Raw genomic sequence first — 14,745 nt, forward strand, 5'->3', positions numbered from 1 at the left:
AATGACTTCAATTCTTAAATAGATGTCTTTTAAAAATGAAAATGATACAAAACAGTTTCATTAAAATGGATTGCATTGAATCAATAAATGAGTGACATGTCTTGTATTCTTTATGCTGTCATATGAAAGACGCCATTTTTAAACATTTACCACACGTGTGAACTTGCATGTTGGCCACACAGATCGGGAAGATCTGGGTTCTGGGTTCCTGTGATTGGCTGGCCACCAGTCCAGGGTGTACCCCGCCCCTCTCCCGGACTCAGCTGGGATAGGCTCCAGCATACATGGTGAGGAGAAGCTGATAGAAGATGGATGGATGGAGTCAATCACTTAATGGCAGTATGTTCCTTTCTGTTGATGTGCTCAACCTGAGCTGGATTACGTGCAGCGGGCCTGGGGAGCCTCTGCTGCTGACTGCTTTCATTCCTGGCAAACAGATTAGAGTCATTGTGATATCGTCAGTCCATCCTTTCTGCGGCGTCATGCGTTTAGATGTGACCACCACAAACTAGAACCGCGCCTTCATTCTGCTGCGCTAGGATTCCCCCCCCCCCAGCATCCCTGTGATCCACCCTGTCTGCCGTCTAATTCGCTGCCCTCCTCTTTCCCCGTCCTCCCTGCGCTGGATCCCATATGCTTGTGTAAGGGTGGGGGCGGAAAGGGGGGTAGGCAGCCAGGCTAGCAAAGTCCCTGCAAAGCCTGCGGATGATAAGAAGGGATGCAGCAGTCGTAGTGGGGTGTTGGAGAGGGAGAGCGTGGGATGCTTAACGGGCACCCAGCGAGGAGCTCATCAGTATTCCGGCCGCGTCGTCACCTGAGAGTGGAGGATGGGAGGGAAAACTAAATGAGTCTGCACATTCCTTCATGCGCTAGCGGGGAAGCGCAAACACTATCTGGATTTGAACGTGTGACATGCGGGCGCCATTTAATGTGCAGTTGACCTTCCCGAGTGGGAGTACACACTGCTTCTAAACCCGTTTCAGTTAGGACGCTAACACAGCCTAGAATGTTAGCATCCAAAAGTTTCAGTTCATGGAGCACAATGTCACACGCACGTAGCGAAACCCGAACCCTTGACACTGGATGTTCACATTGGGCAAATCTGGATCCGATCAGGAATCAACTTTGTTTCACACTCTGCACACACATTCTGTTCACATAAAAAATTAGAAATACGCTGCATAGATCCCGGATGACGTATCATTCCATGTGGCCTCATTTCAATCATCATTTGATGTATTTTTTACCTTTGAACATAGTTCCATTTTTATTATTATGTTATTCACTAGTTTCACTACTATTGTAAACACATATTGATATATATATATGTGACGTATTTAAATAATCACTTGTGTTATATTTAGTTGAAAAAATCATTTAAAAATGCAATATTTTTTAAAAATCAAAAAGATCTTAATCTATGTATTTATTGTCATTTTTGACAGAAAAGTTCTTATTTTGTATTTTATATACTGATTTCAGTATTATTGTAAAAGATTATATATTTATCTTTTAAATGTATTTATGTTAAGTCAAACAATAATTTACAAAATAAAATATATTTTTCTTTAATCAAAAACTCAATCTTTCCTGCTTAATGTGTGTGTTATTAATTATTGTATTATTCATTATATATCTAAAATAATGCAATAATAAATAAATAGATATTATGGATATTTTATATATTTTTTTAATTTAAATATATTTGTTATACTTGGTTGAAAATCATTTAAAAATATATATTTTTCAAAATCAAAAAGACAATCTTTCTTTGCTTCATGTAATTGTTTTCAATTTTGACAGAAAAGTTCTTATTTTTTTGTTGTCCAATCCAATTTAAAACAATCCATACATCTTCTATGCCGCTTGTCATCAGTAGGTATGCTGGAGCCTACCCCAGCTGACTTGGGGTGAGAGGCGGGGTACACCCTGGACTGGCCGCCAGTAGAGATGCAAAATTCTTATTATTTTTTACTAATTAATGAATGAATAATGAACGTAATGAATCGCTAGGGGTGTCATGAGACACTCAAGTCCACGAGACGGGACGATACACGAGATAAAGTCTACAGAAACGAGACGAGATTTTAAGAAAAGTACAATGAAAAATAAAAAACATGACAATATATTGAAATCTGCTAATGTCATTTCTACTACTTTACACTCTTCTGTGCGTGTGCTGGCGGCCCCGCCTCCGCCCACCAAGACAAAGAGACTGCATGACAGGCAACAGGGCTCACTCCATTCATGCCGTCGTCGTACGGAACAAACGTGCCAAGGTCCTGAAAGCGATGCCTGTTTGGAGGAAAACAGACACGCATGCACATGGCAATATATTGATGCTCCACTTTCATTTTCATTCATTGTGTGATGCATTCATTCATTTATTGTCGTCCCAGGCCTTGTGCTCACGAATGAGAAGTCTTGCCCCGTTTTAATCTCGCGAGATCTTGTGACACACCTGTTCATGACTGTTTGATTCATCCCAGCTTTGGACATGTTGATATTTCGGAGGTGAGTTCATGCCATCATTTAAAGTGGAAAGCAGGAATATCTACCATAACAACCAAAACATCTCTCACACGTCAATAGTCTCAGCAGGAAGTCCCGCCAAACGGCACAAGCCCTCAGATGGCCGAGCTAATAATGATGACATCATACTGACTTGTATTTTGCCTTTATTGTTTTTGAACGCCATGCAGCTCCAGCAGCCTTGTGTGCTGAGGATGTGCACAAGCACAAACACATCAGGTCGTTTTCTTTTCAAAGTGAGAACAAAAGCACAGCACAGCATCACCGCCATGCTGCATGCCCTCTTTCTCTAAACACTGCCCTCTGCTGTCCTTCCAGGGGCGTTGCAGTTTCTTGCACTGGTGTTCTCAGACGCTGTCAGCACATTGCACAGTACAGCCTCATCATTTTAGGACATTCAAAATGTAATACAATTTTAGTGACACAGTACTACTACTACTGCTACTATTTATTACTATGTTTTACTACTATTTTTTTTTTAAAGGAACATTTTGTTCATCATCCACAATCCTTATGTGATACATGAACACGCACGTCTTTCTCCTTTCTGTGCCTTCTAAAGATACGAAAACAGGTAAAAAGAGGCAGCTAAGAATGCACGTAATGGGACGCACCCATGCCGCCTCTAAAGCCTTCTGAAAAAACCTCACACACCTTGTGGCGGTGAAGCAAGTGACCAGCACGGCCAAGAGCGCAAGATACATTCACAGACATTGGGTCATTACAAAGACCCGCGACCCACAGAAAACGGCTCTTGACCCACCAGTTGAGAATCAGTGCTCCTGTTCTATAAGACAGGAGCACTCTGCTGTCCTTGCACACCTACTGCAAGGATGCTAGTACTTTGCTCTTTTTAGGAATCTACTGCAAAAACACTAGTCAAGGATCATCTAGATGACAGGAGCACTTTGCTGTTTTTAGGAATCTACTGCAAAAATGTTCATCAAAGATCTTCTATGTGACAGCAGCACTTTGCTGTTTTTCACATGAAACCATCCAATAACAAAATAACGCAAAAGAAAGACATTATTTTGCTGCTTTTTGACTGGGTGGTGTGAACATGCTACGCTAAGTCTGAATGCTTGTGTTTTGTTGTCGGAAGCAGAAATGAGTGTTTTGGATATAAAATGAGACGGACAGAAACACCGAGTGTCAGCCTGCATGTGGCGCGGGCTTGATAGACTGGTATGCATGAATGTGTGCGCACCGCAGCTGACGACGGCGCTACTTCCGTCTCGTTTACGCACCTCTGAAATGAGCACGCTCTTCGCTTTAAGCAGTAAAAGTGGGAGGTCTTGCACCCTTGTCGCGGTACGGTCCTTCGCCTTTCTGTGTTTGTGACGTTGTGCATCTCTCTGCAACTCTGATATAAACAAACGCTGTTGACCAAATATGGCGCCCGCGGCCCACACTACTGTGTTGTGCTAGCACGTGCAAGTATCACAAGATTTCATTTGGTGATACCGGACGGTATTTTGGATGCTACGCAAGAAGGCGAACGCAAGCCAAGGCGAAATTTTGGCAAAAATGTTTGGATGTTAACCGAGAAACACGCCGACCGGGGCAGTTGTTAACCGAGGTACCACTGTAGTAAGAAGCCTAGAAAAATACAATTAACTGAAATAATTCCATTACTGGTGTGATTGGTGTTTTGGTTTGGTTTGCATGCACTCTGCGGTTAGCATACAATGTGGCGCACGTCTTGTTGTGGTATTAATACACTGCGTGAGTGTATTAAATATATATTTAGATTTTCATCAGAAAATGTCCGTCATTCAATCCCAGCCATTTTCCAAAAGACCCCTTCAGTACCGGCCATTTTAGACCATTTGGACTGATCCTTCAAGGCACACTGAATATTGTGTTCGATCGTTATATGAACATGGAACCTACCAAAAGAAAGAGTAGACTTCAGTCTTTCATCAGAAAAAAACGTTTGAACATAGGTACGTTTCAGGAAAATATCAGTTCCCGACTAAAAAGGGAAGAAAACCAAGTTTTTGTGAAAAACTTTCACTCTGCCACAAATATTTTTTGCTTTTGTGGTAGCTCAAACATCTAAACCACTATACCAACATGAAAAACACAAAAAAAGGCTTGTTTTACATCAAAATAACAATTTATTTACAAATATAACACCATCAACTATGTGTGTGCACGTGTTAAAATGTCCCTCCAATGTGTGACCTCCTCCACGCTCTCTCACTTCCTCCTTCATGTCATGTGTGATTTTACCGTCCATAAATGCACTTCTGCCACCTTGAGGCTGTTTTTAGTGCTTAAAATTGCTCTGAAGTGAAATGTTTTAGTGGAGAGTTGCGTCATTGCCTCTTTTTGCTTCTTGTGAAAAAAAAACGTAAAAGAGGTATAAAAACGTTGGGACCGGGCGTATAAGAACATATAAATACGTCTTTGGCATTGAATGAGTTAATATCCTATTAGCTGACTAAACAAAATGAAAACCTGAACAGGAAGTTACTATGATGTCGACACATTTATAGAGTTTTACCTGCATCAAAGAATTGTAAATGCACGTAAACAATGAATGAAAATGGATAAATGAACATTTAACGTACTTGTACCTTCATTGAAGACGTCTTCATTCATTCATTCATCATTCATATGCATTTCACATTGTTTACTGCATGTGAAACTATAAAAAGGTGTTTTGTGTTCACATTTTTGGTTTCCTGGAAGGGATGAATTGGATTTCTTATGGGAAAAATGGATTTGGTCAGCGTTGTTTTGGGTTCGATTCGGACCTTCTGGAAGGAATGAACGACCACCGGACTTGTATGAGTTCAGTCATACTTTTGCAGCCCTAACTCTACTGTCACTTTGTGTCCATCAGCAACAAGAGGATGAGGAGGAGGAGGAAGAAGAACAGGAGGGAGTGTCCCGTGTCCGAGTGACGTGCAGGGGAAGTGATCACAAAGTGGAGCGGGTGTGCGGTCTGGTGGCTCGATGTCATGTTGACCTGCCAAAGGTGAGTAGGAGGGTTTTCTTCTGGTTATACTGTACGTATGTACAGCTTACAGTATATTTAGGTCAGCATGCTACTTATTTGGACAAAACACAGTAAGTCTGGATGTAATGGAGACATTACACTCGTCCCTCACTCTATGGCGCTTCGATTATCGCTGTTTTAAAAAAATAATGAATAAAGGATTGGTTGATTGGATTCAAGGTTCAAGACTATGGCCTATTATTAGTCAAAAACATTGAAAGACAAGTTCTGTGTAGTATTGTGGTCACTAGGCATCAGTAATGTTACATTACCTTTAACGCTGTATGGAGACTGGCTACTGAGCCAGCAGAGCCCAGCCGACATGCCATGGCTGAGACAGACATGCCATGGATGAGATCGAGTGGAAAAAAAGGTTTTCCTCTCATTCCGTGTGGAAGTGGTAGGTTTTGTGCTTCTATGTCCTTCTTCCCCATCCTGTTTGAAACACTTTCTTAAGTTTACAATAAGTAACTTGGACAGCTAACTAGTTAGCTTGCGATGCTAGGGGCTGCCATCCATTATGTCCCTGCAGCTAGGAGACCCCTGTGATAGTATCACCATCATAAGGCTGGACACACTATGTGTTTATGTTCATTAAACAACCGCACACAAATAGTGTTTAGAGGACAGGACATCATTAGTATCATGACAACAAGACAGCAAAATTGTTCAGTGACATGTGAAAAAGCTATCACGTACCCCATAAACATGATACCCACTTCCCTGTGGGACAAAACCGAGCTCCAAACTAAGCGCATTGCTTGTTTGTTCTAAAAAACAAAATGTCAACTGTGCTAAAATGTCACATTTGGAGTCTGAAGACCAGAAATTAGGCGGATAACTCTAGCTAGCTGGCGACCTAGCTAGCGGCCCCCAGTGACAGCTAGGCAAAGCATGTAAACAAAGATGCAAGAAAAGTGGAACAGCAATAGCTTTGATAAGGAGTGATCAAACACGTTGGCATGGATGGTGTCGTCTGTGTCAAGCTGGCGAAATGAAGCCATTGAGGTTTTACAGAGTAGTGTTGATTCGCACGGGAATACGGGTCAAAGTCACATGACATTTTTGCAGTCGATACTTAAAAACAACAGAGCGTTCTTTTTCATTTTTGCAGTAGTTAGTTTTAAACAACAGTGTTGCTGTCATTTTTGCAGTAGTTCATTAAAAACAGAGCTTTCCTTTTCTTTTTTAGTGCCTAATTTTGATCGTCGTGGCAACACGGGACAAAGTGTGTCCCTTGTCGGCTCAGTGCGGGTGTTGGCAGCCCTACGAGACACAGCACACGTGCAAGGTTTGCCTCCGCACGCCGATCAGGTTTTTGTGATGGGCTTTGAAAGGCATTTATGGACATACGTGTTTTTAAAATTTTTTAGGAAAATCATCCGTTAACAATCGGTGGCCGATCGATCACAGGTTCCCTAAAAAAAGTGTTAGTTGATTGGTCCTTGTCATTGCAATGTACAGTATGTGATATAAACCCCGCCCTACTGCGTGAGTCATGTAAGGATGTTGCAAGATGATTGTGGATCAAAGACTCTCTTCCTTTTGCACTGAAATTCCTAGACGTACGTGTTTGATACTTCAGGTGTGTTGCTAACAGAGAGCTGCATTAGTGTGTGTGTGTGTGTGTGTGTGTGTGTGTGTGTGTGCGCGACTCCCTCTATGGCATGGAGGAGGAACAGTGAATGGGAGGGAAGAAGGTAGAGAGGAAGGGGATGGGATGAGGGTGAGATGTAGTGGGGGAGGCTGGAGAGAGAGCGAGAGAGAGAGAGCGAGTCAGTGCAGTGCGGCGCTGGAGCGGACACCCGGCGTTGCCACGGAAACCACTTTCCTCCCCCGCCTGCATCCCTACTGACTGTTCTCTGCCTCTCGATGTGGCTCTGCTGTTCTCTCTCTCTTTTTTCCTCCATCCCTCTTTAAATTTGTGTCGTTGTTTAGCTTAATCTCACACACACACACACACACACACACACACACACACACACACACACCTTAGCACCTCGTTCACTCAGGCAGTCACATTGGCAGCATCCACGATGACGCAATCCCCGCCATGTCAGGTGGTGCAAGGTGAACACACAGTGGAGTTAATTCCCCCACCCCACCCCCCGTGCACCGATGGGCACATTTTGTTTTCTTCGCGTCTCTTCTATTTTCCTCTCTATCTATTTTTACCCCCCCTCACCCGCCCCCCCACTCCCCCTCTGTTCAGCAGCATGCTTCACTGATGCCCCCTCTAGTCATCGCAATTCTGCCCACACACAAGGCACCTTTTTCTCCTCACTTACTTTGGAGCGCATTTAGCGAAGGCGTTCATCCTCGTTTTTCCTTGAAATTGCCCAAACGTGCATCTTCTGTCCTTCTGTCACGCTTGTATGTCTCATTCCTCCATCAGTTGGGTGGTGGGGGGTTGGGGAGCAGCTGTTCCCTGCCTGTGAGGCCTATTAATAGGACTCTAATGCCCCGTTACCGCCAAGCAGTTGGGTACCCGCACATACATTGGGGTGCGGGTGGTATCAGGTACGCTTGTGTGAGGTGGTGCTAGATACAGACTGCCAATTGGCTTTTCAGTAATGGAGGAGTTTGTTGTCACTGCGTTAACACATTGGTAATTAAATATGGCGGGACGAGCGTTTTTGCGGTAGATGCCGAAAAACAGCAGAGTTCCTCTCATACAGAGGATTTTGGAATAATGTTTTTTTTCCCCCCAATAGATGCTTAAAAAGAGCACAGTGGTCCTGTCATTAAGAGGATGTTTGCAGTAGATACTTAAAAATGGCAAAGCGCTCCTGTTATCAAGAGGATCTTCGATTAGTGTTTTTGGAGTAAATTCCTAAAAACAGCAGAGCCTTCCTCACACATAGAGGGTCTTTGACTAGTGTTTATTTTAATGCAATAGGTACTTCAAAACAGCACAGCGTTCCTGTCATATAGAGGATCTTTGACTAGAGTTATCGCAGTAGATCTTTAAGCGCTCCGTGTAGGTCTACTATATTGGGTAATAGGAGTGTAAAGGTGACTGTAGGGGTGTTATTTTATTAGTTTATTATTATATATTATTATAGTTATTAGTTTATTATTATTTATTTTCTAGAGGCTCTAATGATGTTAAAAAGTGTATTTGGAAGGTGGTAAACAGGTTTTTTATGCTACCAAAATATTGCATATATAAAGAAGAATTCACTGATCACGGTCGGGTCTGGAACTAATTAACAGCTGTAAACGAGGGATCATATACTCTATATCAGGGGTCACCAACGTGGTGCCAGGTAGCCCCCACGACCACATGAGGTGCCCGCAAGCCTGCTTTTCATTCAGGTTTTCAGTTAATCATGAAAGAACAGTAGAAAGAAATGCATTGTGAAATACAACATGTGAGCATTTTGTTCATGTTCTGGTAAAACAAGCATATTCGCTTTGTTTGGGTTTAAAATAAGCTCTGAAAAGAAATGTTACAAAGATGAGTAGCTCTTGGCCATTTTCATTTTGTAAAAGTAGCTCTCACAAGGAAAAACATTGGTGACCCCTGCTTTATATACGTAATATACTGTATATGCAGTATATTATCTCTCTCTCTCTCTCGCTCCATATATATATACTGTACATATATATATTTTTTTATTCGTATGAGGGGGAACCAAAACTGGAAGAAATGGTTTTACTGACTCCATCCAGCATTCATCGAGCTGTGCCTTTTACACAGAAGGGACATATTGCCATAAATGTGTGTGCCTTAACACAGCGACACAGCGTCTCGCAGTAAGATAATCACACACGTCGGTGCCAGCGTCTGTTTTTTTACAGATGAAATTCTTGTGGGAATGCAACAACTGACTTCAGTACAAGCCAGCAGTGTCAGGTGTGAAACCTCACACTCCACTCCTGGCGTTGTGGGCTACCTTTGACATCGTAACTTGACCCCTGAACTCACTTGTAAACAAACATTCACTTTCCGAGGAAGACATTTCACGTGCCAGTTGTATACCAAATGCCCCATGGAGCACACAAAAAACTTTATCAGCCACCTGAAACGCATTTGAAAAGTGCAAAAGGTTTGTCAGAGACCTCCATGGCGTCACACCGGCTGCTCGGAGTGTGTGCCTGAATACAGTGCACCTTGCTGGGCCACAGCAGGTGGCTCCTCCCCCTCTTTACTCTGGTGGTAGTAGTAATGTCATCATATTTCATGTGGACTAATCAACAGGTACAGTTGGTCAAATCTTAATTTGTACCTCCAGGTGTGTACAAGCTACTGACATTTTTAAAAAGGAGATATAATAAGTTATGAGTTATCAGTACCATATCGGTCTTCGAAGGCATAAAGTTATCTGTAAAAATATATTGTGCATCTCTAGTTTATGCAGAACAGCAACACAGAAGAATGGTGGCAAAATGCAGGCTTTTGCAGGCATTTTAAGGTGGGAGGGGGGGCTTGCAACAACATCTCAGATGCACATTTCCTGCTTGGCAAAAAGTGCACAGCCTCACCTTCCTGGACGTCCATCACTCGTACCCTTCAGTATGTGCCTTGTGCAAGATGCTGCAGGGCTGTAACGACGCTTCAGAGTCGTTCATCTCCCCCCCCCCTTTTTTTTGCACTCTGCCAAGGCTACAGTAAAGGCTTGAAACGGAGCTTCCCCTTTAAGACACCCTCACTACCGACTTGCCTTATAAGGTGCCGCATCCGGTCAGGTGACAAAAGGAGTAGTCACATAGCTTGTCGGTGAAGTGCCTAGAAATGACTCAATGCATGGACTCAATGAACACTGGTTGGGGGTTGTAGTAGTCATTATGATAGCCTGTGTGTGTGTGTGTGTGTGTTGTTGGGTGTCCAGGTGGGTTTATGTAATAAGGAGCTGTGCAAGCTGATGCTGAGCGGATTGTGCGGCGCTGGCCGCGAGGCAGTGGAGAAGAGAAACCGTCTCTGTTGAAGAGCAGCAATGATAATTCCGTCTGTCCTTGTTTCATAAATCACAGGCCAGAGTCTTTTTTTGTTTGTCAAGGCGCAGATCAGAGGTCACCGCTTTCATTTGGCAAGATAAATCACATATCGCTTTGCCCCCCGCTGGTCTGAGCTGTTAATTGGGCGCAGTGTTCATCAAGGTTCTTGCACATAAAAAAAAACAGGAGAAACTGCAGGCTTGCAGAGTGTGCAGAAATGCGCGTGAGGTGAATGCTATGAGTCACACAGGATGACTTTGTCATGAAAGCATATCATCTTGCTGTGCACCTACAGCAACGGCAACAACGCGGACAGCATACAGAAAAAATGCATGGATGCGATGAGCCACAGTGATGCATTTTGGGCATTAAAGATCCAAACTACTGTTGGTCAAGATGCAGTATCACAAGCTACAGCGGTGTGAAAAAGTGTTTGGCCCCCTCCTGATTTCTTATTTCTTTGCATGTTTGTCCCACTTCAATGTTTCAGATCATCAAACCAATGTAAATATTAGTCAATGACAACACAACTCAACACTTTACGCACTTTTTCAATGAAACTTTTAATTATTAAGGCAGGAAAAAAAATCCAGTCCCTCATGGCCCTGTTTCAAAAAGTGATTGCCCCCCCATTAAAACATAACTGAGATGACTTGAGATCTATCAGTGTAGAAAAAGTTATACATTTCTACCACAGTGAGAGCCATGTGAGAGCCACAACATGGAACAGTGATGAACCTTCCCAGGAGGGGCCGGCCAACCAAAACGACCCCAAGAGCGTAGCTACGACTCATCCGAGAGGTCACAAAAGACCCCACAACAACATCCAAAGAACCGCAGACCTCACTTGCCTCAGTTAAGGTCAGTGTTCATGACTCCACCATAAGAAAGACACTGGGCAAAAAAAGCCTGCATGGCAGAGTTCCAATACCAAAACCACTGCTGAACAAAAACAACATTAAGGCATGTCTCAATTTTGCCAGAAAACATCTTGATGAGCCCCACGACCTTTGGGAAAATACTCTGTGGTCTGACGAGACAAAAGTTGAACTTTTTGGAAGGTGTGTGTCCCATTACATCTGCCGCATTTCAGAAAAAGAACATCATAGCAACAGTAAAATGTAGTGGTGGTAGTGTGATGGTCTTCAGGAACTGGAAGACTTGCTGTGATAAATGGAAGCATGAATTCTGCTGAAGGAGAATGTCCGGCCATCTGTTGGTGACCTCAAGCTGAAAGCAACTTGGGTTCTGCAGCAGGACAATGATCCAAAACACACCAGCAAGTCCACCTCTGAATGGCTTCACATAGGGCCATGTAGTTTTGGATTTTGTTTTTCCCTTAAAGTTTCATTTAAAAACTGAATTTTGTGTTCAGTTGTGATTGTATAATAATCACATTGTTTGTCACACTCAAGTGTGACAAACGTGCAAAAAAAATAAGAAATCAGGAGGGGGCAAACACTTTTTCACACCAGCGTATATGAACAAAACATTGACAAGCTAGCTTTGTGTAAGTTAGTGTAATATCTAATTAAATAAAGTATGTGTCTCATGCATTTTCTATGCTGCTTATCCTCAGTAGGGTCGCGGGTATGCTGGAGCCTATCCCAGCTGACTTTGAGCGAGAGGCAGGGTACACCCTGATAGACAAACAACCATTCACTCACATTCATACCTATGGACAATTTAGAGTCACCAATTAACCTAACATGCATGTTTTTGGAATGTGGGAGGAAACCAGAGGACTGCATTAATGGAGAGTTGCATCATTACCTCTTTTCGCCTCACACGCAAAAAATGTACAATAGGTATAAATACGTTGTTGGGACTGGGCGTATAAAAACGTATACAAACGTCTTTGGTATTGAAGGAGTTAATATCTTATTAGCTAGCGAAACAAAATGGCAACCGGAACAGGAAAAACTACCGCTGGAGTTGCAGCAGAGCCTTCGTCCCGACAGCCAACGCTTACGAGGCCTTTGGTCGGCAATGTCAACAAAATAGCGCAAAATTTTGCGTGCTAACTGACAGTGTCGCTCGCTACATTGCAAAATAAATGCAGCCATTCAGTACGGTTATAGGGCGTGAAGGTTATGCCGTATAATTAATTAATGAAAAAATGGTTGCAAAATTTGAAGCACAATTATCAACCAGCAAAATTGAAAAAAATCCGCGTGGGCCATCATGACTGTTGTTGTTATGGTTCATATTGTTATTATTAGTGGTAGTGATGGTAATGCTTATAATAATGAGAAGATCATTGTAATTTAATTTTATGTACATTTTGTGTTTTTTTGCTTGTTGCTGTACTGTTGGTTGTTATTATTATTGTTGTTGTCGTTGGTATTATGATTGTTAATTGTTGTTATTGTTGTTATTTAGTATTATCATTTTATGTGTGTGTTTTGTCCTTTTGATTGTTTTGTGTGTTTTTTATATTTTTGGGTCATGTGGAGTTGGACAGGGGTGGAGTTGGGGTCGTTTCGTTTTTCTTTTCCTTTATTAATTCAATAAATTTGGAATAAAAAGATAGCGTAGCATATATTGACCCACAGTGGATTGTTTTCTGCATCTTGAATGTACAAAATGTCCCTCATCCCTCAATTTTTATATATGCAACCCTGGATGGAAACAGTTTGTGCCCCGCTGCCTTCAGTGTGCTGAAGTCTCACAATATATGGCGAGAGTTTGACCTCTAAATTATTGTGTGGCTGTTCCGAATGATATGACTTTCCTGTCTTTTTGTTTTGAATTGAAGCTACAGAGCAACATAGAGGATAAATACAGTACACGTCTTCATCTGACTGCAAATCTAAGACACACAGGCTGCGAGTGTTGCAACATGTGCTCGCTCATGTGTGCCGTGATCAATATGCTTGCATCTTCCTCTCAAGCTGCTGCCCCCTAAGCCACGCCTCAGCATCGCTCTGATTGGCTTTGGCAGGCCTGTTCGCTGCCGTGCTGCAAATCCATGCAAGCTGAGGCATTCAGAAAGGGGATGGGAGGTGTCTTCCTTCTTCTGCACTTGGTAAATCTCTGTAGGTTAGAGTGAAAGAATATCATTCAAAAGAGGTGAGCTACTCTTGCATGTAATTAAGTGTGGCGGAGCCCACTGCGTTGGACTGCGACGCATTTGCGCTGAGATCCTGCTCAATTATAACATGAGGGTCGCACTGACACATTATTATGTCATGTAAAGTCTGTGTGTAAGAGAAACGCCTTCGTATATGGACGGCACTGTACACTCTCACATGCAGACACGTCCATCTCCTGTCCATGTCACATGCCATGAATAATGCATGCATGCTGGTCTTTAATGGCCGCGTTCCCACTCAAAAAAGTGTGCTTCATGTGTGATCAGTCCATCTCTTTCTGCTCCAATCCAGGCGTCCACCCACTCCAGAGCCCAAGCGTGTAATCTTGTCGCTTTTCTTCACGTGTGTTGATGTCATCACTGTAGAAAGGACGCTTTTTTTTTTTACCTCCACGCTTCCCTAAATGAAGCTTCATGTGCATGTTGCTCATTTTTCAGCCAATCCAGCATGTGAGCAAAAATATGATTTCACAGCATTACAGGTGCACACCTCGCTTTTAAAGGGTCCCTGACCTGATTCATCATGTCATAAATAAATAAATAAATATGTCATTAATATGTTATATATTGTTTGTAATTATGTTTTACATTTTTCATTTTTTGAACATGTCACGCTAAATTAGCAAAAATGCCATTTGTAGTTGATGGCGCCAGCCATGACGCGCTAGCTCTCGCTGTTCAGCCTCATTTCCGCAAGTGACGTCATCGGGGCGACACCTCTCAGCTAAAGCAGAGTAAACAAACGCTTCTCGAGATAGGTGGTGGACTTGGTTCAGTATATTTTTCATTCAAATAGTATCATCCCAAAAGGTTGTGTTGCTGCTGGATGTTAATAGTGTTCGAGGGGTAAGTTTGTGTTCTTTTCCAAAAGAGGAAGGTTTAAGACAAGATCGGACGAAGGAAGTGCATAGAAATGTAAAAAAAATGCAACTATGGTTCTTTTAGCATGCTAGCGCTAACATGCTAACACCTAATATAATAGCACTCAGTTTATATAAGTTTCTGCTCATGAAAGCAGCAAAAATGTTACTTTGCTAGGATCTTAGTGATGTTAATGTTAACATGCTAAACCTAGCATGATAGCACAAAGTGTCTGCCAATGTTCAAACTAATGAAAATAGCCAAATTAGCCAATGTTAGCATGCTACTACTTAGCATGATAGCAATAAGT

At 42.4% G+C, this 14,745-nt stretch overlaps 1 protein-coding gene across 14 annotated transcripts in view; it reads left to right on the forward strand.

Moving 5' to 3' along the window:
- Positions 1-14,745, forward strand: part of dlg3 (discs, large homolog 3 (Drosophila)) — a 137,142-nt gene that overhangs the window by 20,012 nt on the left and 102,385 nt on the right. For 13 of the 14 annotated variants that reach the window (XR_008572889.1, XM_054791964.1, XM_054791971.1 and 10 more), the window contains exon 5: positions 5,384-5,518. Coding sequence is in view for 13 of the 14 variants with exons in the window: in XM_054791964.1 (XP_054647939.1) it covers positions 5,384-5,518 (135 nt within the window). In the remaining variant the exon portion in view is untranslated. Of the gene's footprint in view, positions 1-269; positions 288-5,383; positions 5,519-14,745 lie in introns of those variants that run through there. The other variant, XM_054791983.1, reaches the window with a different exon arrangement.

The sequence above is a fragment of the Dunckerocampus dactyliophorus genome, chromosome 11 (assembly GCF_027744805.1).
Source record: "Dunckerocampus dactyliophorus isolate RoL2022-P2 chromosome 11, RoL_Ddac_1.1, whole genome shotgun sequence".
NCBI classification, from domain to species: Eukaryota; Metazoa; Chordata; class Actinopteri; order Syngnathiformes; family Syngnathidae; genus Dunckerocampus; species Dunckerocampus dactyliophorus.